The sequence below is a fragment of the Pseudocercospora fijiensis genome (genome assembly GCF_000340215.1).
Source record: "Pseudocercospora fijiensis CIRAD86 unplaced genomic scaffold MYCFIscaffold_5, whole genome shotgun sequence".
Classification (NCBI taxonomy): Eukaryota; Fungi; Ascomycota; class Dothideomycetes; order Mycosphaerellales; family Mycosphaerellaceae; genus Pseudocercospora; species Pseudocercospora fijiensis.
Window position 1 is genome coordinate 358,284 of NW_006921536.1, and position 23,331 is coordinate 381,614.

The following is a 23,331-nucleotide window of genomic DNA, read 5'->3' on the forward strand; positions in this document are numbered from 1 at the left end:
TTACGGGAGGTACTCCGTACACAACTTGTTACTACACGCCACTAGAATCATACGCACCGCACTTCTCCTTTCTTAGAAACAGCCCGACTGCCTTCGTCTTCGTTATGCATATATTGCAGAGTAGGAACTTGCAGTCAATACTATAGTGCCTTCTACTTCCAAGAGCCCTTCCCGACACTGAAGACGATAATTCGACAAGCGTCACGAAAACTTCGCGACCTTTAATTAGATATAAGTATATCAACCTAAACAAGGGTATAGATCGCGCCGCTACGGCGGCTAGGTTTGCTACGGCGCTTGTCCACTTCTATAGTTATTAATAGGCTATATATAGACCGCTAAGAGGTCCAATTTCGAGCCAATTTAAAGCCTTGTAATAGCATAGTATAGGCCTGCTTACAATGAAGCCAAACTAGACCTTATCTAGAGACTATTTCTACCTGTTTGTTTATCGACCTGTTCTATCTCTTCCTCGCATTACGTACCGCCTTTGTTTTAACCTTACTATCGCCAATTCTACGCTCTTTATTATGTATAAGCCTTCGTACGCTAAACACCTGTCGCCTAAGGATATAGAGTTGTTACTTAGTAAGCTAGAAGTTAAGCGGCCGGTACGTGTATCTCGTAAACCGTGATAATCTCTTACTAAGCGTGTTGTTATAGTTTGAGAGCCCGTTTCTACTAAATCTATACGATCGAAGGCGCCTGTTCTTCTACCCTGCTAGTAGTAATAAGGGCATTCGAATAGAAGGCTTCGAATACGACGAATACCGCTATTTCGTATCGAACGTGTAGTACTATAAGAACCGGCTAAACTACCTATCGAATAATAGCAATAGGCGACTATATCGACGACTTAGCTTTGAGTGTCGTATCTATAAGCGCTATATAGACTATTAGCGCGCGGAAATGGCTCTAGAAGTCGTTGTAACTGCTTAGATGCGTAAGAGGCCTTAGCGGAAGCGTATAGCGCATACGAAGCCTTGTTTCGACTGTCGCGCAAAGTTAACTATTATCGAGGTCTACGAGAAGCGACTAAGAGCCGAATTTAGCGAGTTTCTCGATAACTGCGTGCTACGCAGTCTACCTAATAGTTTGACGGTCGTAAGACCGGCTTACGTAATGCTTTTGCCGCTAAATAAGTGCCATTCGTATAGTCTCGAGTTTGTCGATAGTCTAGTAGTTAATAATAGTATAAAGGCCGTATAGAAAGAGATGCTCGATTTTCGAGCTAGTAAGTGGATTCTTAGCACCTTACAGACCTTATATTAACCTGTTTCTAGGCTCAACGTTAGTCGCTTAGTTAGTAGAAGAAATGAGACGGCCTAAACAGAAGCAAGTATAGCACGACGCTAGCGCCGTAGCAATCACTCGAGACCGCGTTAGCAACGCTAATCGAGAAGTCCTTTATCGATTAAGTAATAAGCGAAGAGATAGTACGGAAATGGGGGTTGTAGCCTAACTTTAGCAGGTATACGACTACTTGAGCGCTAAATTTAGCGGTAGACGAGGCCTCGTACGAATAATTAAGTCTCGTAGACTTAATAGAAAGCTATATAGAGGCCTTGTTTAGGCTTCTAACTAGCAACTTCGAGCCCTTCGCAACTATAGGTCTTTGTTTCTATTAGACTCGACCTATTATACGAATAAGCTGAAATAGCCTCTGTCGACAGTCTACGTCCGCAATAACTACCTTAAATGGCTTCTAGCGGCTCACTTCCTTCTAGACTACGAGCAGGTATACCTAATTGAGATAGCAATCTCAACCCTTCGAGAAATGGCTTAATCCGACTGGATTGAGAAGGTTAGCGAATACGATAGATATAGGAAGCACTTCTACGTTAACGACGGCTATTCTAGTGAAGCCAAAGATCAAGACGATTTGAACTAGACTAAACAGTCTTCTTAGATACCGCTATAGTCGATTACTAACGACTTAGCGAGTAAGCAACTCGGTATAAGTTAAGGCCTTGTAGATTGTAGTATTATTTAGCGCCTCTGCTAACGCTATCTTATCAAAACCCTCGAGAAGCACTTTAAGCGCTTTCTAACTACCTTTAAGGCTATAACTAACGCATTGTTTATTGCAAGAGACTAAGAAGAATGCTAGCACTTTATTAAGACTGTATAGAGCGACCTACTAAGCTATAATACACTAAAGGCGGTCGAGAAATTAGACTATTTAAAGAAGAAGTGGATAGCTTCTAAGAGCGATCGATGGGCGACTTAGGCACGGCTCGGAGATCCCCTTTTAATAGCCGTTCGAACAACCAGTCTACTAGAGGGCTATTACGCATACTTAAAGCGCCGAAATAAGCGTTAGATGCGCAAATAGAGCTTGCGAGGTGCGTATTCGTCCCCTATTTATAATGTTGTCCGAATTTATATAAAAGAAGCCCTCTTCTGCATTTTTTAGAATAGCTAGAATTCCTTAGAACGGCTCCTTCGACCACATTCTTCTTCCCTTCTATACTATAACTACTAACAACAACTAACTGTTTCTAAGCCTTATAATGCACCTATTCTAACTCGACGATTATATCCGCGAGCGCGTACGATAAAACGGTATTGTCGACACCTACGGTTGGCTGCTAATGTAGCGGAAATACAACACTCCGGCCTTTAAACACCTACTACTTTCGGTACAGAAGAAGATAGCTAATAAGCTTATATAGTGTTGTAAGGATATAGACAATAACAAGCCTACTTAGCGGATAGCTCTACCTGCTTTATACGACGACGTATGTACTAAATGCTTCTGCTACTTCTAGTATAGCTATCACCTGCCTTACAAGCATATCTAGCGCTTCTATATTACTAATACGAGTATTCTTACGCTACGACGTTGTTAGTTATATAAGAGCCGCTTTCAAGGTCTAAATAGCAATCTTATACACCCTAAGTAGCATAATACTAGGCTTGTTATCGATGACGACAACCAGTTAGGTAAAGCGACCTACGTTAATATCAATAAGGCTCTAGGAGTGTTACGAAAGCGCCGAGTTAAGGAATACTTCTATTCTATGCAAGAAGCAGTTATATAGGCCTTCTTCCGCTTCTACGATGCGTAGGCTTCCAATCTGAACGACGCTTAGCAATACGAGGCCCTCCTATAGTAGGTAACTAACCACGCCTTAATGAACTAGAAGTTGATAAACGATTATATAAACGACTAGTTTGAACGTAGCGCTAAAGAGGCTAAATTAACACCTTGTCGTGCTTCTAAGTAGCGAGGTGTTAACGATAGGCCGTTGCGGCAACTAGTCTTCTATACGGCCGCATTGCTAACTCCGCCTCTATTAGTTGCCTTAACTAACACTAACCTTCTAGATATATATAGGCCTCGTATTATTGTCGAAGGCTATTCTTTGCTAGTCTACGGTCTACCTAATAAGAACGGCTTTATTGCTTAGGTCGAAGACAGTGAAGAAGACGCACTATACGAGGTTAAGGATAACCTATTTAATAGCCTCTTAGATACAGACCTTCTACAATTAACGCTAATTAGTCGATTGCCGCTATCTTTGCTAAAGGACGCTAGCAAAAGTGATTAACACGATAACGACGAGGCATTAAGGCATTAATGGCCGTTGCTATCCTCCTTACCAGACGATTTGCCCTTACTAAGTAAGCTATTTCCACCTTCTACAGCAGAGCCACCTTCTATAGCAGAGCCACCTTCTATAGCAGAGCTACCTTCTACAGCAGAGCTACCTTCTATAGCAGAGCTACCTTCTACAGCAGAGCCACCTTCTACAGCACTATCTATAGCTCTGCATTCTTCACCTACATAGTCGCCTAGTGAGGACACTTCAATTGATCTACTGCAGCTATTAGGTAGCTCTTATAAACCTCGTCGTCAGAAGCCTTCAATCAGTAAGCCTATAACACCTTCGAAACGCGCTCGTAGAAGGTTATACGCAGGTGTACTACCTAAACCGTACCGGATAGATCAATCCTCTCGTATACCATCTCCTACACTAATTGGACCACTAAAACGACGGATCTGAGGAGAGGTTGTCGCTTCTGAGCGGTGGAAGTGGTAGTGCTGAGGTGCAGGCGTAGACTTAGTCGTTTTCGAGCGATTACGGCTGTTCGGAACGGTGGAAATCCGAGGTAATTGGGTTGCACAAGGGGTGTTTGCAATACCCCGATTTATACACTAATTTTGGTGGTTACAGGGCACTCTGCAGGGTGGTACGGAACCCACAGGGTGTGCTTGAGCTACCTCGAATTTACTTTCTAGGTTGATCTACTCGCATCTCCTTTGATCTCGTAATCACCAAGGCAGTCTCAACCGACGACATGCCGCCGAGGATACTTTTAACATGAAGTCGGCAGATGAACTTACAACCTACTACGTACAACGTGTCTACGGGCAAGGTCGCCACGCCCAAAATTTGCAAGGAAGATAGGAAGCCTTGAAGCCGCAGAGCGGCAGATCTCGCGAACTCCACATCTTCTCTCTCAGCCTCACGATGCTGCACGACCACACGAAACAAAAACAAAACCATCATCATCATAATAAAAAAAAGGGCATGATGAACTTTTCCGCGAAGAGGTACGGGTAATAAATGCTCCGAATCTTGACCAAAACCCTCCGACGATGCACCCACCGCATCGCCGCATCATCGGACACCGAGTCGTGTGCACATCTCACAACTCCTCAATCCATCTTCTGCATAAAATTTCGTCATGCATCTATAGAGCTATAGCATACCGCTTTATTAGGAATATATAGAACCTTCCAACCCATCCCAAACCAGCCACATGCACCTATCCCAATTGCTGCGAGGAAGATGACGTAAGCGACGATCACGCACCACTTCTGACTTCTCTCATCAAGGCAAGGTAATATGAAGATGATGTTACAGAAGATGACACGCCTGCCGTACAAATCTCACATCGGCAGATGATTTTTTTTTTCGGTCATGTACATCGGCAGCACGGGCCGAAGGGATTGATGAGAATTTTTGATGAAGGCGGTCGTTTCTTGGATAGTTATCGGACAGTAAGTAGTACGGTGAATCTGGTTCCGATGAATCTGGTTCCGAGTAAGAGTTGAAATTGAAGTTATTCCGAATACTGATGTGCGCACAAACGATCTTGATACTGTTCGATCGATCGGTCTTATTGGAAACGGCGTCGGGATGGTCCGATTCATCAACGGACACTGTACTGTAACAAGAGATCAGCGCTAGGAAGTCAGTTTTCAAAAATAGATTCGCTTGAGACTGAGACATGGACGTGGGAATAGCCGGAAGGGGACATGCTCCGATCATGCCCCATGGATGTCATTGATCGTTGCTATCTTGCTCGATACCGATGGGCTGACAACGATGCTTTTGGCCGGGGTTTGACGACATCACCTAGGACTAGCAAGCCAACTTGAATCCGGTTCGGCAATGTGATCATGGTCGGCCTGTCATGGTAGCCGCCGATTCTGCCGGCCCTTGATGGAATAAATCTTCATCTCCTGTGCCAGGTCGACTTCCGTCTCCTCCTATGCGTAGACGGCGCGCGACCGAAGCTGATACTTAATCTCCATCGAGTCGTTGCCGTTGACTGGAAAACCCGGTTGCTGCTCCTAGCTGGCGACTGGTTCACCACGTCCACGACCTCCGCGCCCACGACCTCGTCCGTTCTCGCCTCCTCCTCGGCCACCCCTGCCTCCGCCTCGACCACGACCGCGGCCGGCATCCAGATCAGCTGGCGGCGGCACATTGCTGTAATTCTGTGGACGGAACTTGGGGTTGTTTTGGACAACGCCTTGTGAAGGATCGCTGTTGTCGACGATGGTGTAGCCGCCGCGGTTTGGAGCCCCGCCGCCGCGTCCGCCTCGAGGTGTGAAGCCTTGAGCGTTTCCGTTCATGCCTCCCCGACCACGAGGACGGGATGGGACAGACTGATCCTGCGTGCTGCCAAGGCCGCCACCGCGACCACGATTACCATTAGCTCGAGGTGCGCCATTGGTCTGGCCGCGAGCTGCACTGTTCCAGCCTCCTCTGATTGGTGGTGGTATAGCAGCATTGACGAGCTGCGGCTGACCTGGCATGCCGTAGCTTCCAGCGTTGCTTGAGAATGCGCCTCGCAGTGGCGTGAATGATGGCTGCTGGACACGGTCCTTGGCTGCTTGAGACATTGCCACGACCTGACGATCAGTCAAGTTCAACACAGCATTCGAGGGAACAGTGCTTCCACGGAAAGGCGAGCAGCGGCCTCCAAGCGTGGTGCCACTCATGAATGTGGAGTCGAAGACGATGTCCAGAAGCGTGTTACGGCTAGTTCTCGTCAGGCCTACGACGGTGCCCCTCATAGCGACTGGTACTCGACCAGTGTCGAGCACATACACAACGCGATGACCTAGACGGAACTTCTGGCGTTGGGTGCGTTGCTCGGCATCGACCGGCTTGAGCAAGGCGACTCTGGGAACGCCGCCAATCTTCTTGCCATAGACGGCATTGGCAACAGCGTTGTTTGCATCAGCTGCTTGCTCGATGGCCAGAACGGTATCGCCATCGAGCTGTTCGGCCTCAAGTGGCACTTTCTCGAACGCCTTAGTCTCGACACTCTTGAGCCACTGACCAATCTCCTTCATCTTGGCCTTGGCAACTTGTGGGTCGGAGTAGAAGGCAGTGTCCTCCCAACCGTCGCCAGTAGGGTTGGCCTCAATGCGGGCGATGAACTCTGGGAAGTTGATCATGTACTGCTTGAGCAGATCAATGGCTTTTGGCGAGTACTCCCAGCCCTTGTCGCTCTTTCGGCTGTAGCCAAGCACCTTCTGCTTCTTGGCTTCGAACTTAAGATTCAGGCCCAGATTAAGCTTCAGTCCTGATGACATGACGGTAAAGGCAGAAGTGAGCTTCGACAGGACGAGAGGATGCAGGTGCAGCTGCCTCGCCACAGCATATGAGGGCACATAAGGATTTCTCGCTTCTGCCTGTGCAGCAATGTGGAGTCCGAACTCTTGCTCAGGGCCCTTGAGGATTGATACCCAAGTCTGAGCCTTGTCAGCACCGCCAGAACCTTTGACGTGGCCAGTGATCTCGAGAGGTCGACCATAGGCCATGTCGCCAAGGAAGAAGGCTCGTGTGCCGACTGGAAACTCTTCTTGGATTGGGACCGCTTCCTTCTCAAGAAAGCGCTGATCTTCGCTGATGACGGTGTCAACGATAGTCTGGGTAGCATAGTCGGTCTCGAAGCCTTGAATAGGTGCGTATTGCTTGATGGTGGCGCCAAGATCAGTCTTCTCAAGTCCAACAAGAGGATCGATCTGAACCAAGCTCTCAATCGTGCCGATAATCATGCCGAGACGCTTGCTGTAATGCTTCTCGATGCGGTCGGCTTTCTTTTTCCAATCCGAGATGCCTTGCGGTGGATGTGGCACCTGAATGATGTTCTGCTCGGTGGCCGGCTGATCTGGATCAGCGAGGCGATAGGTGAACATCTCGTCAGTGACAGTAGTGACCTTGCCCTCATGCAAGAAAGGATAGCCAACATGGACAGCCTTTCCGAGTCTCTGCCTGGCGTGCGCAATAGTGCCTTTCTCTTCACCTTCGCTCAAAGTGACAACCATGCTCTCATTTCTGCTTTCTTGTTGGAAGACTGCCACACCATGGAAGCCAAGCTGACCTGTGTGAGGCAGGGTCTGCAGGCTCGGGAAGCCGTACAGAGCATCCTTTCCAAGCTTGACACCATCCATGAGACCAATATAGTATTCCAATCCGTCCATGGTCGGGAGCTCAAAAATGTTCTCAACCACACGGCAATGCTCGAGATCGGGGAAGATGCCGGGAAGACTGCTCGGGTAGGTGTAGTCGACCTCCGGCGAGTAAGTAAACTTCAAACTGACGCCGAAAGAGTTGCGCTTGCGTTCATCCTCGCTCAGCAACGGATCTTTCGTAGCCATAGCCTTCAGCAGGCGATCTTCATCGATGAAAGGAATCTTGACGACCGCCTCCCATTCCATCTTCTTTCCGTTCATGTCGAGCTCGAAGTCGCGGGGGTAAAAGTCGATGATTGGACTGCTAGGGTTTGTCATGAGGTCCCAATATACCTGAGGTACAATTTTCTTGCTTCGATCCGGCAGGACTCCCATGAGCTGCTGGAATGGGCGGAAAGGCTGACCAAGCTTAAAGTTCATGTCTGCGCCCAGGCCCTTCGTGACATCGCTGATCATGGGTGAGTAATGATATTGGTAGTACCACGGCCAGGAAGCGACACCGCGGTAGTAATAGAACAACACCCATTGTAGCCCTTGGACGTAATTCTCAGTCAGCTTCCTCATTTCCTCGGCATTGTCCGTGCCCCATGTGAATTTGGTCTTGTAGTATTTGTTCTTCCAGTTGAGGAACTTCTGGTCGTACTTCTCCTTGGCCTTCAGCTGCGCGTCACTAGCGGACACATCTTCGACCTTGGCCTTGTCGTAGTGCTTGAACACGCGAAGAAGCGCATTCTGTGCCTCCTCATCTTCCTCGTCGTCCTCGTCGTCCATTTCTGGGCGTGGCGGGAACGAGAGTTGCATGGCGCGATCGCCGTCATCGTTGATGACGCTCTCACTCTGCAGGCGCAAACTGTGGGCCAGCTCGTCCACGAATGCTCGATCGGCAGCTTTAAGGTCTGGTCCCATGTCCAAGGGCGTGTCCACGCCAGACGCAGGGCGACTGTTGACGAATCTCTTCACCTTCTGGTATAGCTCTTTCTGGTTGGTGGACATGACCGTCACACCCTTCTTCTTGGTCTTCTGCATAACATCCTCCTTATGAATGCTCTTGTCCTTCAACCAACCGGCGTCCTGGTTCTCCGCCTCAAAGTGTCGATACTCGACATCACTCAGCTCCTCCAATAGAAGCGCCAAACGCTCGAGATTGATGGTACCGCCGTCGTTGATATATCCGCCAGCCTTTGGCAGAATCTTCTTGTACACAGCAAACATGAGTGCCAGCGCACCTTCATTAATGTGAAGATATGGTAGGTTCGGCAAGAAATCATTTCCGACGAAGAATGCCATGAGGATGAAGTCGTCGATGATGCGCTCCATGTCGAAAGGAAGGTTTCCAAGGGCACCCTTCTCCTTCAGCTCCTGAAATTCCAACTCCAAATACTCACGTACTATGCAGAGATGCAAAAGGAAGAAATTCTGGTGCTCAAGATCCTGGCTCTTGGACTTGCCCTGTCGTCCGAAAGTGACTTCTTCGCGCAATAGACAGAAGTGAGGATCGTGCGAAAGCAGACCCAACATAATCAGATCCGCATCGAGACCGTACAAGCAGTGACGGACATTCGGATCGTAGTCAAGCTGGCTCTTTGCCTGACGAATGTACTCCATAATCTTGTGCTCTCCCTCTCCAGGGACTTCGTGACCGGAAAGGACGATTTCGCATCCCTGCCAGTCACCATCTTCGCTGACCTTCTTCGCAACAAAATACTTGAGCTGCTGGGTCAAGCGCGCCATAAATTCGGTACCGGGGGTGATACAATTCGAGTCAAAGGGATCTTCCTTTGGCAGCTCTCGACCTTCTGCGATCGCCTTGTCACGGGCTTTCTCGGCGTCAAGAGCGGTTCGGAATCGTCGCGAGCGCTGCTGGTTCATCTTCGCACGTGGGGCCACACCATCGATGGCCATGAAAAAGAGCTTCTGTGGCTTAATCTTGCCAAACAGGAACTCGATGTAATTGAAAATCTTGAGAAACATTTCATCTTCGGAGAGTCGCGCTTTCGTGACGGAGTCGGAGTCATTGTGGGTGCAGTTGTGTATGATACCGTTCATATCAAGGTAGAGGTTATCGAATTCGGGGATGCGGTTCTCGGCGATCAGCTGTGAAATGGGCGGATAGCGCTCAGAGAGCCAGCGGAAGAATTTGGGAACACCTAGAAACGTTCAGTATTGCTGTACTATGAGATGGGTGTCTGACTGTCGCACCCATGGTGGCGGCTGCTGTGTTTCAAGACGAGCCGCGGGTGCTGTATTCCTCGCGCAGCGAATGTGGTGTTGATTGTGAGGGTGGGTGAGAGGTGGTGGAGGGGTGACGCGACTTTCCGACTCGGGGTCCTTGAAGAAAGAAAGAGGATTGTGCGACAGTTGGAGATGTATGTCATGCGGTATTCGCGGAAGCACGGGCCATGACGTGTGTGGGGCGGTCCTCAGAGGCAGGCGCGTCGCGTTGCACTTGCACGGGATCAGTGCAAGTACAAAATGTTCTGATCATCAGCAGCAGTCGTGGTGGACCCATCTCCTCTTTCCCAACTCCTAGTCGCTCCGTCCTCGGCAATACTGTCTGTGCGGTAAAAGCGGTCTTTCTGAGACATTCATTGTCCCTCCACTCCACGAATGGAGGATCACGGTACGTTCTACTAGCAATTGTCGCGCTGTCGCTATGTCGAATTCTCCACGGAATTCGCCCAAGAATGGCCACACGCGGAAGAACTCGCGGATGCTGTCACAGCTGGCTGCCGTTCCAACGCGTGGAGGACATTCTATCTACAACGTCGACGTGGACCCGGAAGACGAGCCTGAGGCTGCTGCTGCTGCCGAGACCACTGTCGTCGCCGCTTCAACTACAGCTGCTTCCACGAAGAGCACTCAGCCAAGCCTTCCACCACCTCCTGTTGCGACGCGCCAGAAAGCACCCACCCAACGAACGCCCACTAACTTCGAGATAGAAATGGCGAACGCGAGCCCCGAGGATCGCGAGATCATGCAGAACAAGATCATCAATGAGGAGTACAAGATATGGAAGAAGAACAGCGTCTTCCTCTACGACATCATGTACAGCCGCGCCCTCGACTGGCCCACCCTCACTACACAATGGCTGCCAGACGTGAAGGAGATGCCGGGCAAATCATCGCGGAACCACCGTCTCCTAATCGGCACACACACCTCAGGCCAGCAGCAAGACTACCTTCAGATCGCACATATCAACCTGCCTCCGCCACCTTCTATGTCTATGGCGAATTATAACGAGAACACGAAAGAGCTCGGCGGCCATGGGGCGGCGGCCAAAGAGCCAATCGTCTTCTCAGTCGTTCAGAAGATCCCACATCCTGGTGAGGTGAACAAGGCGCGATATCAGCCTCAGAACCCAAATATCATTGCCACGTGGTCACCAGACCAGAATGTCTACGTGTGGGACCGCTCAAGGCACACCTCCGTACCAGGCACTGAAGTCAAGCCTCAGGCGATATTGAAAGGACACACTGCAGAGGGGTTCGCGGTCGAGTGGAATCCATTTGTCGAAGGTCAGCTCATTTCCGGTAGCGAGGACAAGACGGTGAATCTCTGGGACATGCAGCGCGACTACAATCGCGACGACTCGACTATTGCACCTGCACGGACCTTCACTCAGCACTCTGCTGTTGTCAACGACGTGCAGTACCACCCCCAACATGGCAAGAATCTCTTCGGCTCCGTTTCAGACGATCTTACAGTATGCGTTATGGACATCCGATCGAAGTCGCCAGATCGGCCCGCTATCCATTTCAAGAATGCGCACAAGGATGCTATCAACTCACTGGCTTTTCACCCTAAGCACGACAAGCTCTTCGCGACCGGATCGGCCGACAAGACCATTGGTGTGTTCGACCTCCGATTTCCAGAGCACGGCAAGATTCACAACCTCGAGGGCCACAAGGACATCATTACCAAGGTTGACTGGCATCCTATGGATTCTAGCATTATCGCATCCAGCTCCAACGACCGACGCATCATTTTCTGGGATCTTTCGAAGGGAGGCGCGGAGCAGACGCCGGAAGACGCGGAGGACGGTCCACCAGAGATGCTGTTCATGCACGGAGGTCATACTAATCGTATCTCGGACTTTTCTTGGAACAAGAACGATCCATGGGTCATGTGCTCGACTGGCGAGGACAACTTGGTTCAGGTTTGGCGAGCGAGTCGGCATCTGGTTGAGACTATGCCCGCGAGCGTCCATAGGAGGGAGGTGAGCGCGTCATAGGCTGGCGTAGAGACTGAGCAGATGGCTACTACAGAAATTGTGCGCATCAAGGGAGAGGTGAGCGCGTCATAGGCTGGCGCGAGGACTGAGCAGACGGCTACTACAGAAATTGTGCGCATCAAGAGAGAAGAATTGGAAAATTAGGGGCACATCGTCCAACAGCAATTGCATCGCAATCATCACGAATAGCGCATAGCACGGAGTATCACACGAAAGCAGCACCGCAGATGCCGTGCCCTGCTGCTGAGGACTCTGCCTGGCAGATTGGAGAAGCGTGCGCGAAGCGCTGGGCCTCGAATATCAAATATGGAGATAATGATGATTCATCTCACCATACGGAGTAACGAGTAGAGATTGGAACATGAGAGGCTGTCGCGGCCTTGAGATAAGGGTCTGGAGAGTGCTAGAAAAGCATTATCAGGAAGATGAATGGCTGCAGAGCGCCTACAGTAAAATATCAAGTTCTTGCATAATGTTCCCGCGCCAAGTCCAAGAGTGATTTTATGTAATGCCTCGCCAGTACCCTATACGGGTCATGTACTCCTAACCAATCAACAATATCCATCCATAGCTCCATCGCCATCCTCACCTTTGCGCTCATTTGCCAGACTCATGAATTCGTGATAGAGCGGCGATTTTTTCTCGATCTACTTGTGCTTGGCACTGGTTCTGTAGGCGTTGAACGACTCTTCATGTATCTACCGTCCAAGTCGATGCTGCCGCCTGTCTAGCTGAACTAGACTTTGCCTGCCATGGTCATGATTGTCGAAGACTATGAGTCATGGCGGTGTGAAGGAATCATCTCTTTGAGCTGATGTAACATCTCAGCCAAGCATAGCATCTGCTCTTCTGCATCAGAAGAGACCACGGACTCCAGGGCCCTTTGTTCGACTCGGCAAAAAACTCTTGAGCAGGAAAGACTGCGAACTATCCCTCAGTCACAAGCATGTCGCTCACCCAGATCCCAAACGAATTATTCGAGCACATCTGCACTCTCTTGTGCCTGCCTGATCTGTGCAGTCTACGACTGGTGTCTCGCTTGGCTGCAGCAAAAGCAACACAGGATCATTTCAAGTCATTCTACAAGCAGAAGCACGTGGATTTGACTCGAGAATCGCTTGAGCAATTTCTTCGCCAAACACAATCGGATTCATTAGTCTGCCTGGTCGAAGACCTGATTTTGGTTGGTGTGGTCAACAATACCATTTCACTTGAATGTTTTCTCAGGAGAGGGAGAGAAGAGCAAAAGGCCCCAACAGTGAAGCAGTTGGGAGACGAATTCATGATGGAAGAGGAATTAGAGATTCTGCGACAGCGAAAAGCTGAATCTGACAGTCTCCGGAAATCTGGTCGGGATGTAAAGCTTTTAGCACAATCACTCGAAAACCTGGCCAAAAGCCGCAAATATGGCCCGCTGCCGTCCCTGCGGCTTGAAGTCGTCGTATATCGCGATACTGCCTACAAAAGGCTCGAGCCCATCGGAGGAGGCAGCTGGAAGATGATCTGGGCAGAAGCTGCTTCTACCTTGAAAACAGCCATGTCGGCTCTAGCAAGGAGCAGATTGGCTGTCCAGCAACTCCACGTGTTTACCGACCTTCAGCGCTGCAGTGTTGCGAGCAATGAGATATTGCCGGCCATCGACGCTAACGCACGACTTGACAAGCTCTCTAAATTGGCCATAAGCGTGTCGTCTCGGATCATCGATGAGACTGATCGAGATATGAACAGGACCGGGGACCGATACGATGTCGTCGACTGGTCGACTCGCCCACAGGAACGAGATATCGAAGTGCTCAAGCAGGAGGCATCAGATGAGAACAACTTTTCTGGCCTGCCCAGATTGCTCGCTCTTTGCAGCAACCTGGAGGAGCTACATGTGCACCAATATTCCCTGACGTATCATGTCTTGCAACGCAGCGATCTCCACCTCGAGAGTTATTTGGAACTAGTGGTGGCAATGATACCATTTCCCAAGCTTACGAAGCTTCGACTCCAAGGTGGGACAGCTCGCGAGCAGGATCTGGTATCTCTCGTTCAACAGCAAGGAGCTTTGCAGGACCTCGCAATGGAGTCGATCGCGTTGCAACCGGGAGGCTCTTTTCGTGCCTTGTTCGAATACTTGGGAAATCATTTCGAATCTCTGTTCTTGGAGGATTTATTTGAAGATGGTCGCCTGGTCTACTTCATCAGTGAACAAGGCTGGGGCCACGAACTTCCGCCTGGACTCCCGACTCTTACACACACGGAAGGCACCAACACTCTGCACAGGACATCTGGAACTCGGCACAGGAGGATTGAGTACCATTTGCCCATGCATCGCTTCGTCGGATCGCCTGAGGTAAATAATTGGCGAGCTCGTCGAGGTAGGGAGTATGGACCGCCTGAAGCAGTTTAAGCTTAGGTACTATGTCTTCGCATTATGGTCTGGTACGTCTGTCAGCGTGGTCGAAGTAATTTGAAGAAGGGAGCTGTTTTGTTGTGGCGCAAAATAGCAGGTCGCTGACTCATCCACTGCTTCGACAACGATTCAGAACGGCTGCCTTTGCTTCCGGGACCAAATTTAATACCGCATGCACGGTGCAGGCTGAGTTTGGACCCACATACCGCCTGCCTGCCGCAGCGGACTCGGTGAGACGTAGAAGTCCGCTCCGTGGTATGCGTAAACATAGAAAACGTGATCTCGTCGTCGGCGCGCGTCGCTATTGCTAGGTCGACGGTATAAGGGTAGTAGTAGTAGTAGTAGTAGTAGTGCGATTTCCGCTAGCATACTAACTATTAATAGCGAGAGGTCGTACGGTCGCAATTTAATAGATTTCGCACTGTTTTAATAGATTTTAACGACCCTACTATCTCTACTAATAGACACTAATTATGTTACTAAAAATAAAGCTAAAGTTTGTTAGTAAAATAGCGGTATAGCAAAATTCGAGGTATAGTTAGCGATTATAGCTATTTTAATAGCGTTAATATATATTAGAGGGCAGCGGTATATAAGGCATACTACTATAGACTATTATCGCGCTTAGAGGCGCGTCTTACTATCTATTTAGCGCCGGTAGTATCGGCGGAGGCATATAAGGACTATAAGTTACTACCGCGGTAGTAAGCGGCGTAGTAGTAAGTAGCGCGGAATACGTAATAGTACTAACTAGAACCGCTAGCTGCGGCTTAGGACTAAATATACGCGCATTTATCGCATATAGTATTCCTAATAGTATATATAACAGTTCCGCCTCTTTCTTAGACCTCTTATACTTCTAGCTTTTATTCTTACTCTATATCGCGTCTACCGGCGGTAGATTAAGAGAGTAATAATATTGCGATATTACATTATTAGGCAGTAGCTTCTACGATAGCGCTAGCTTCGTAGAAAGCGTAACTTTATAGTTAGGTCGTTAGTCGTTAAAAGCGCGTAAAAATAAGGCAGTAAACTAGCGCCTTATATTATTACCTACTTCGTAGAAGATACGGACGGCGTCTTATATTAAATTAGCGCGCTTAACGTCGTCGTCGTTAAGGCCTTCTTCGTCGCACTTACGCTCTAATTTAAAGATTATCTCGTAATAGTCGTTTATTGTTTTACAGATCTCGAAGCAATAGCTATTATTAACGATAGCCGCTATCGCGGTCGCGGTTATATCGGCTTATAGAGTAAGGTTATCGGCCTTTATAAGAGTCTCGTAGATCTCGAGTCTACGCCCTTTAAATATACTAATCTAGTAATGCTAGTAGCGCTCTTTAATAATAGTATAGTAGAGCTAAATATAATAGAACTAAAAGTAGGAGCAAAGGACGCGCTATTGCCTAAAGAAGCGATAGTCGCAGGTTAGTAGACCGGACGCGTCGCACTTAGTAAAAGCGATAGGATCGTAGAATACCGTAGAGTTATTAGCGCGATTAATCTAAGCGCTAATCTTACGCTATATAGGCTACGGAAGGCGGGGAAGGTATATTCTAAGCTCGTCGTCGTCGCTATAAGTAAGGGAATATATATTAACGGTCTAGCGGCGCTCGATAAGGAAGGAACGAAGGTCTTTATTAGCGACTTCTTAGAAGACATATATTACAACGCTAACTAGTAAATAGTCCGCCGCTATAGGCGACTTCTCGTCTAATTTAAGGTACGCGTAGAAGCTCTCGTTTATATTAGTGTCTTTGTTTTACTTAACAATCGGTAGTATATTAAATATACGAAAGTAATTTGCCTATAACGCTATATCCTTACCTATTTCAACCTCTAAATATAGCTTATTCTTCTCGTAGTCGGCGTTTTAAGAAAGGCTCGAAATAGTAGCTTATAGTAACTCTTTTACGCCTTCGAGCGAGCGACGATAGATAACCGCGGCTTTAATATAACGGCGTGTCTCTATATAGATTTTGCTACTAAAGTAACGGTCGATAGTGCGCTAAATATAGACGTAGTAAAGGAGGTGTTTAGTAGTAGGGAACGCTAACCGAATAGCGCGTCGTTCGGCCGCTAAGTCGTTAGTTAATATATAGACTAGGAACTACCTATACTAGTGCTATATTATACGGAGGAAGGCGGTAACGATATCGCTATAGTTAGTAGGAGAAAGTATATAAGCTACGGCGCGTATTATGCTATATTTATCCTTAATACAAATAGTATAGAGGAACTAGCCTAGAGAATTCGTCTTATATATAGCATCTATAAACGCGATAACCTAATGCTGTCGGAGCAATTCTAGGCTAGTTTTAGACGTAAATACGATACTATACGCGATCTCGCCGTCGATCTGTCTTTTAGCTAATGCTATCTCGTATTTGTAACTAACTATCGCGTTAAATTAGTAATTGTCGTAATAGAAAACGAAATTAAAACAAACAAGAATCTAGGAGTTTCTAAGATTTAGGGTTCGGGCTTACTAAGATACGCTAGAAGCCGGACCGAGCTTATGCCGTAGCTCCTAAATTATCTTATTAGCTCGAAGCTAAGGCTCTATAGCGCTACCGCTTTAAGCGAAGAACTTTAAAATTTCGAGAATCTTTAAAATTTCGGCTTTTATATCGAGAATTCGCTAGTAACCGGATCTAATAGCTTCCTCGAGGGAATAGATAAGATAAGACGAATTTCGTAGCGATCTATTAGTTAATCGGAGTCCGGATACGCGGACGCGACGGTCCGCTAGGCTAAATTCTAACTATACTTCTATAGTCGAGATAATAATATAAACTTCGACTTATATTGTTTATACTAATCTAATACGTCTCTTTACTATGTTTGCTATACTAGTAACGCGCCGCCGAGTTTACTAGACCCCGCAGTGGTTCGGTTTGCGAACCACAGAACGTATATGGTTTGGTTTCTTGGCGGTACCCCTCCGGTTTGGTTCCGGTTTGGTTTTTTACCCCGCTAGTCTGAGCCGGTTTCCGAGAGAATCCGACCAAACTGCGACGACATGCGACGACCTCGGATCGGGTCCGGAGGCCCTATTACACGGTTGCATCTGTATTCCAGGCTGTTTGGACGTGTTCCGGCGTGTTCCGGCGTATTTTGGGTCGGGTTTTGGTCTGTGGCCGGCACGTGGCCGGCAAACCGGTCCGTGCACCGGTTTCTTGGCAAACCAAACCAAACCAAACTAGAATTTCGGCTTGGCAAACCAAACCAAACCAACCCGGACCACTGCGGGGTCTAGAGTTTACTAGACTTATACGCTAAAAGGAAGGTCTTTCTAGAATTAAGTACGTCCTATTTCCGTAGAAACAAGCCGCCGGCGTCCTTAAAGCGCTAGTACGCGATCGGGTCGTATATTGCCTTTAAAGTACGATATACCTACGAAGGGCGATAACTATAATAAATCTTATACCTAGCTATACTTAGAAGCGCGCTATAGCGGCGGAAGTTATTAAAGTTATTAAGTTAGTAGTCTTAGTAGTATTCTTTGCGACTAATGCGTTAAATGCGATAGGACACTACCTCTTCTTTACTAGTCTTCTTATTCTCGCTATAAATACTAACAACCTTTATTATTATAGGACAACTACGCGCCGGCTCTATTTTCTTCTTATTTGTATTTAAATGCCGGCTCTTCGACTAATCCGCTTTCTAACCCTACTTCCTACGAAAACGGTACGCAAAACGCGTCGTTTCGGTACCGTTACGCTCGAAGTACTACGCCTTATTAACAATCTAGATATTATCGATATATAGTTTTAGTATATACTAATCTTTAGCTAATAGAACGAACGAGTCTAACGCGTCGCGTAGGATATACCGCTAGCGCTAGTATTTAAGGTCGTCGACGTATAGAAGGTAGGCAAATAAGGAGCCCTCGACCGGTTTTAATATTCGGGACTTCGTATTACGCCGAAGGCGTTTATCGAAGGAGCTATTACTAGTTTCCTATAAGAAGGGTTATATTAGTAGGTAGATAGGGTAGTAGTAGGTACAAGTAGTATTCGATAAGGATCTAGGAGGAGAGGGAGGAAGGTAGGAGAGTTAGCCTAACGCTAAGCACTAAGCCCTGCCTAAGGCATTAAGACCCTAGCTTTACTCGGCCTAGTTATATGCTAATTACGTGTAGCCTCTTTAGCCCTAATATACGCTTCCCTTCTAAAGGCCGCGCCCTCGTAGCCTGCCTATATTCTAATCTCGACCTCCGTTACTGCTAACTTAGCAAATCTAATAAGCTGTTTAGCCCGCGCTAAATTAAATACTTAACTACCTAATTATATAACTATATTAAACCTTACCTCTAATATAATACAACGTGCAACTCTAACTACGCTATTCTTATATATAATAAAGTAATATATATCTACGAGAATTAAGGGCCTTCGACTAATTACAATACGAGCGCGTCTCCCTACTATAATAGGTAGACGTACGAGGTATTGTAGCCCTGCCTCCGCTCTAAGTAATATTATACCGAGTTCTTTGCGTCTACTCTTAAAAGACCTAGAATGTCCGCTCCGAGGGTTGTTCTTGTTATTACGAGGGCTATTGTTTACTATCGTAGTTTTACTAGCCCTAATTAGTTAGGTTTAGCAGCCTTTAATTGTTAATCTTATCTTATCTTTTCAGAAAAAACACAGCTCGTCTAGTTTCTATAGGTAAAGGCTATTATAAGTACAGTAGTAGAGGTTCGTCTCGCTTAAAGGGTTAGATAGATCGAGGAGTAACCTATTATTCGCAAGATCGACCCTAGCTAGCTTAGCTCTATAGTTTTTGCCTTTAGTTAGTCTATTAGTCGCTTAATCTTTTAGGCGGCTTAAAGTTTTGATTAAAGTTTTAATTAAACCTTTAATATAGCTATTCTTTTGACTTAGCCGGTAGGGTACGCTCCGGCTCGTAGTATAGGTAAGGTTGTATCTATAGGCGCAGCGATAATAGCAAGTAATGTTAATAATAGCGGCGCTAGTCGTCTTAGCGCTAACTTCACTTTCTTCTAGTTTCCTTCTTTAACTAATAACAACTCGGCAATACCGTTACTAATATAGCTATATCCTTCCTTTCTTAAATAGCAATACACTCCGCAATACTGTTACTAATATAGCCGCGCCGGCCGCGCTGCCCTCGCCGATTGCCTAGGCCTCGATAGAATAAGGGAACAAGAGAGGGACTTAAACACTAGGAGAAGGGCCTCGTAGGGCGCGTTAGTAGAGAGGTAGTTTCCTAAAAGAGTAGCGAATAGTTGACGCGTTATAGCGCGCTTGTTAACACTCGGTACGCGTTCACTATAGTAGTATAGTCCTATTGTCCTAGTTTGCCGGCCTCTAATTAGTTAGCTAATAATATCCCGGAGGTACTATTAATCTTAGGCGACATTATAGGCCCTTAGCCTTCTTCTTATTCTTTATACTAGTCTAATACTTATCTAATAACTTAGTTATGTCTTTAAAAGAGGCTTTAGCTTCCTACGAGTCCTATTTAGGTAAATAGCCTTGCTATCTTAATAGGTACTCCTTCTTACCTTTCCTAGTCTAGTACTATAGGATACGTTCTATAGACTATAGCTCTTTACTATTAGCTAGTATGTCCTCGGATTTAGTAGGTGCTTTATCCCCTTCGCGTAGGTAGTACGGCTTAAGAAGGGATATATAGAAGGTGTTATAGATAGTATAATAAGGTAGAAGCTACAACTAATAGGCCTAGCTATTGCCCTTCGGTTCTCGGATTCGGAATAGGCTAATAAACCGTAGTACTAGTTTAGGGCGTGTTTTGCTATCGGGTAATAGGTGTTTGCGGATACGGAGGTTCTTTATACTAAGCATAACTATATCGCCTTGCTTAAAGGTTATCGGTATATAACGCTTATCGTAGTAGGTCTTTTAGTACTCTTAAGCCTTTGTTAGCTTCTTAGCTATCTTAGCATAGATTTCTCGTATCTTTTGAACCCTCTTAATAGCCGCTAGTGTCTTAGGTTAACCCGCTTCCCTTTCCTTACGCTCGGCCTCGAGCGATAGGGGGTCTTATAGCATAGCAGCGTTTTAGCCTATTATAGCTATATATAGTAACACCTTAGTTAATAAGTGGACGCTATTATTATATACGAATTTAGCTAGCTATAGGAGGTTAACCTAGTCGTTAGGGTTCTCGTTAATATAACTACGTAGGTACTGCTATAGGGTAGCATTCTGCCTCTCGGTTTAGCTATCTATCTATAGATAGAAGGCTATAGATAGCCGATACTTAAGTCTTAGCTGTAGGCATATCTTACTCTAATAGTAAGATATAAATATCGAGCCTCGGTTAGAAACTATCCCCTTAGGGGTTCCCTAATAGGTATAGAAGATGTTGTTCTATAGCGCTTCTACTATATTAATAGAAGTCCAATCCTTCCGAGTAGGGATATAACGAGCGCCTTTAGTAAACCGATCTACTATAACAAGGATAGTATTGTACACGTCCTTACTGCCCCTACGCTTAGTAGGAGGAAGGCCTATAATAAAGTCTATTATAAGCTCTGCAAATGGTTTCTTTAGGACAGGAAGTAAAGACAACTCCCCGAATAGTAAGTGCTTAGGTGCTTTAACTCGCTAGTATACTATATAGGTCTGTATATATTCCTTTATATGCCGCTTACTATTTAGCTAGTAGTATATACGCGATAGTAACTCGTGCGACCTCTCTATACTATAGTAACTAACGAGCTTACTATTATAGTGCCTCTTTAAAAGTTCTTACCTAATCGATTGTTTAGCGGGGATATAGTATCTACCCTTGAACTTTAAGTAACCCTTATCGTCGATCGACTAGTTATTACTCTTACTAGATCGAGTCTTTCGTCTACTTATAAGCTTATCGATACGTTTAGTAGCAAAGGCGTCTCTCTACTAAGCACGTAATAGCTTATCTATAAACAATTAACCGTCCCTATTTATAAGGTTATTTAATAGTACCCTCGCTATCGAACGAGGTACGTATTATATATATCTAATAGTACTAGTAGCCGGAACTACTGCAACCTCTTCTATAGTACTATCGCTATATAGACTATTACTATAGATAGCAATATCCTTAATCGAGTTATTATAGCTCGAGCGATCTACGTCCTTTCTTTTAATATATACTAAAAGAACGACAACTCCGCTATAGTATTTGTTGCCGCCGCGGGGTCCGGAAGTCCGCTTATCCTACGCTTGCTTTATAGCAAGGTCTATAGCAATCTTATACTATAGGGTTGGAAATAAAGAATTAATATACTAGGTCTCGCTATCGTAATTAGGTCGCCTTAATAGGCTATTAGTAGGGTTGCTTACGCCTAGCCGATATAATATATTAAAATTAAACCTAGCGAGGTAGACGGCCTATCTAGCCTATCGACCTATAACCCTAGTAACCTTAGTAATACTACGGAGGTTGTTATAGTCCGTATAGACCTAAATCGCATATTAGGCCCTATCGAGGTAGTGCCTCTAATACTTAAAGGCCTCGATAATAGCTAGCAATTCTTACTCGTAGGTCTCGTAGCGACGCTTAGCGTTAATTATCTTTCTCGAGAAGAAGGCAATTAGGTACTAGTAGGTATTATTAGCCTGTTATAATATAATAGCTAATATAGCGAACTGTAAAGCGTTAGTCTTAATACGGATCTGCTTGCTTAGTATAAAATAGTATAATAGGGGGACTTTAGTAAAGCGTTGCTTTAGACTATTAAAAGCGGCTTATGCTCTATTAGTCTATTTAAACTCTCTAGTCGGGTTAGCTTTGGTTTTAGTAAGCTTAGTTAGTAGTATTATATGCCTCGAATAGCCCTTAATAAATCGGCGATAGAAGTTAGCAAAACCGAGGAACGACTATAGCTCCTTAATTAACGTAGGAATAGGCCATTTAGTAATAGTTTTAATCCGATTAGGATTAGCCTTAACACCCTTAGTTAATACGAGGAAGCCGAGGAATAACACCTCTTTAGCAGCAAAGGTACATTTAGAAGGCTTGCAATATAAGCTATAGGCTCGTAGGCGATCGAGCACCTTACAAACTACAGCCTAGTACTCCGTAATGTTAGGGGAGTATATATAAACTAGGATGTTATCTAGGTAAACTATACAGAGGTAGTCTAATAGGCCCGAAAGGGCCCGATTAATATAGGACTAGAATGTTGTAGGGGCATTAGCTAGACTAAATAGTATAACTAAGTACTCGAAATAGCTATAGCGAGTGCGAAAGGCTATCTTCTATTTATCGCCCTTGCGAATACAGATGCGATAATAGGCGTCCTTAATGTCTAATATAGTATAGTAGTAGGCACTAGAAAGGCGATCGAGGGTCTTATTAATAAGTAGAAGTAGATAGCGGTCTTTAATAGTAACAGTATTAAGTCTACGGTAATTAACGTATAAACGTAGGCTACTATCCTTCTTTAGTATAAATAGGATAGGTGCACTAGCAGGGCTGTTACTATACCGAATGCGGCTATTAGCTAGGTTTTCCTCTAGGTACTTACGTAGTATAGCAAGCTCTCGTTTACTAAGGTTATAGAGGGGACTAAAAGGAACCTCCTTGCCCTCTATAATATTAATCTTATAATCCGTCTCTTTAAATATAGGCAATGTCGATGCTAGGTAGTGTTTAAATATATTAATATAGGTCTCTCGGATAGGCTCTAGTATACGAGCAAGCTAATTAGGATTATTAGGGGGCACAAGTTTATCGTTATTACTACCGAGCAAATCGGCAGTTAGATTAGCTAAGGCGGAGGCTAGTATTAGGTTGCTAATAAATAGGACCCTAATATCGTTAGGGCACTCGCTAACATTAATGTATTTAATATCCTCTTTCCTAGCGATTCTAAATCGCTACTTCTAAATGCCTAAGTCTATAGCTATAGCGTAGTACTTAAGAATAGGGTTGCTAATAACAATATTAGATAGAAGGCTATCTATATCTACTACGTAGGTAGTAAAGTTTAGT

The 23,331-nt window shown here is 46.0% G+C and overlaps 3 protein-coding genes across 3 annotated transcripts; 2 read left to right on the plus strand and 1 right to left on the minus strand.

Moving 5' to 3' along the window:
* Positions 1-5,255: 5,255 nt before the first annotated feature.
* On the minus strand, positions 5,256-9,926 carry MYCFIDRAFT_215434 (uncharacterized protein; the record flags this gene model as incomplete). Its single annotated transcript, XM_007929062.1, has 3 exons — positions 5,256-7,799; positions 8,367-9,870; positions 9,923-9,926. 3 exons carry the CDS (start codon positions 9,924-9,926, stop codon positions 5,588-5,590), a joined length of 3,720 nt encoding a protein of 1,239 aa, XP_007927253.1. The 3' UTR covers positions 5,256-5,587.
* Positions 9,927-10,664: 738 nt separating this feature from the next.
* Positions 10,665-12,425, plus strand: MYCFIDRAFT_154333 (uncharacterized protein; the record flags this gene model as incomplete). The annotated part of the gene is made up of 1 exon (XM_007929063.1): positions 10,665-12,425. The coding sequence occupies one exon, from the start codon at positions 10,665-10,667 to the stop codon at positions 11,952-11,954; it is 1,290 nt and encodes a 429-aa protein (XP_007927254.1). The 3' UTR covers positions 11,955-12,425.
* Positions 12,426-12,900: 475 nt separating this feature from the next.
* On the plus strand, positions 12,901-14,349 carry MYCFIDRAFT_32340 (uncharacterized protein; the record flags this gene model as incomplete). Its single annotated transcript, XM_007928757.1, has 2 exons — positions 12,901-13,143; positions 13,198-14,349. 2 exons carry the CDS (start codon positions 12,901-12,903, stop codon positions 14,347-14,349), a joined length of 1,395 nt encoding a protein of 464 aa, XP_007926948.1.
* Between the last annotated feature and the right edge of the window lie 8,982 nt (positions 14,350-23,331).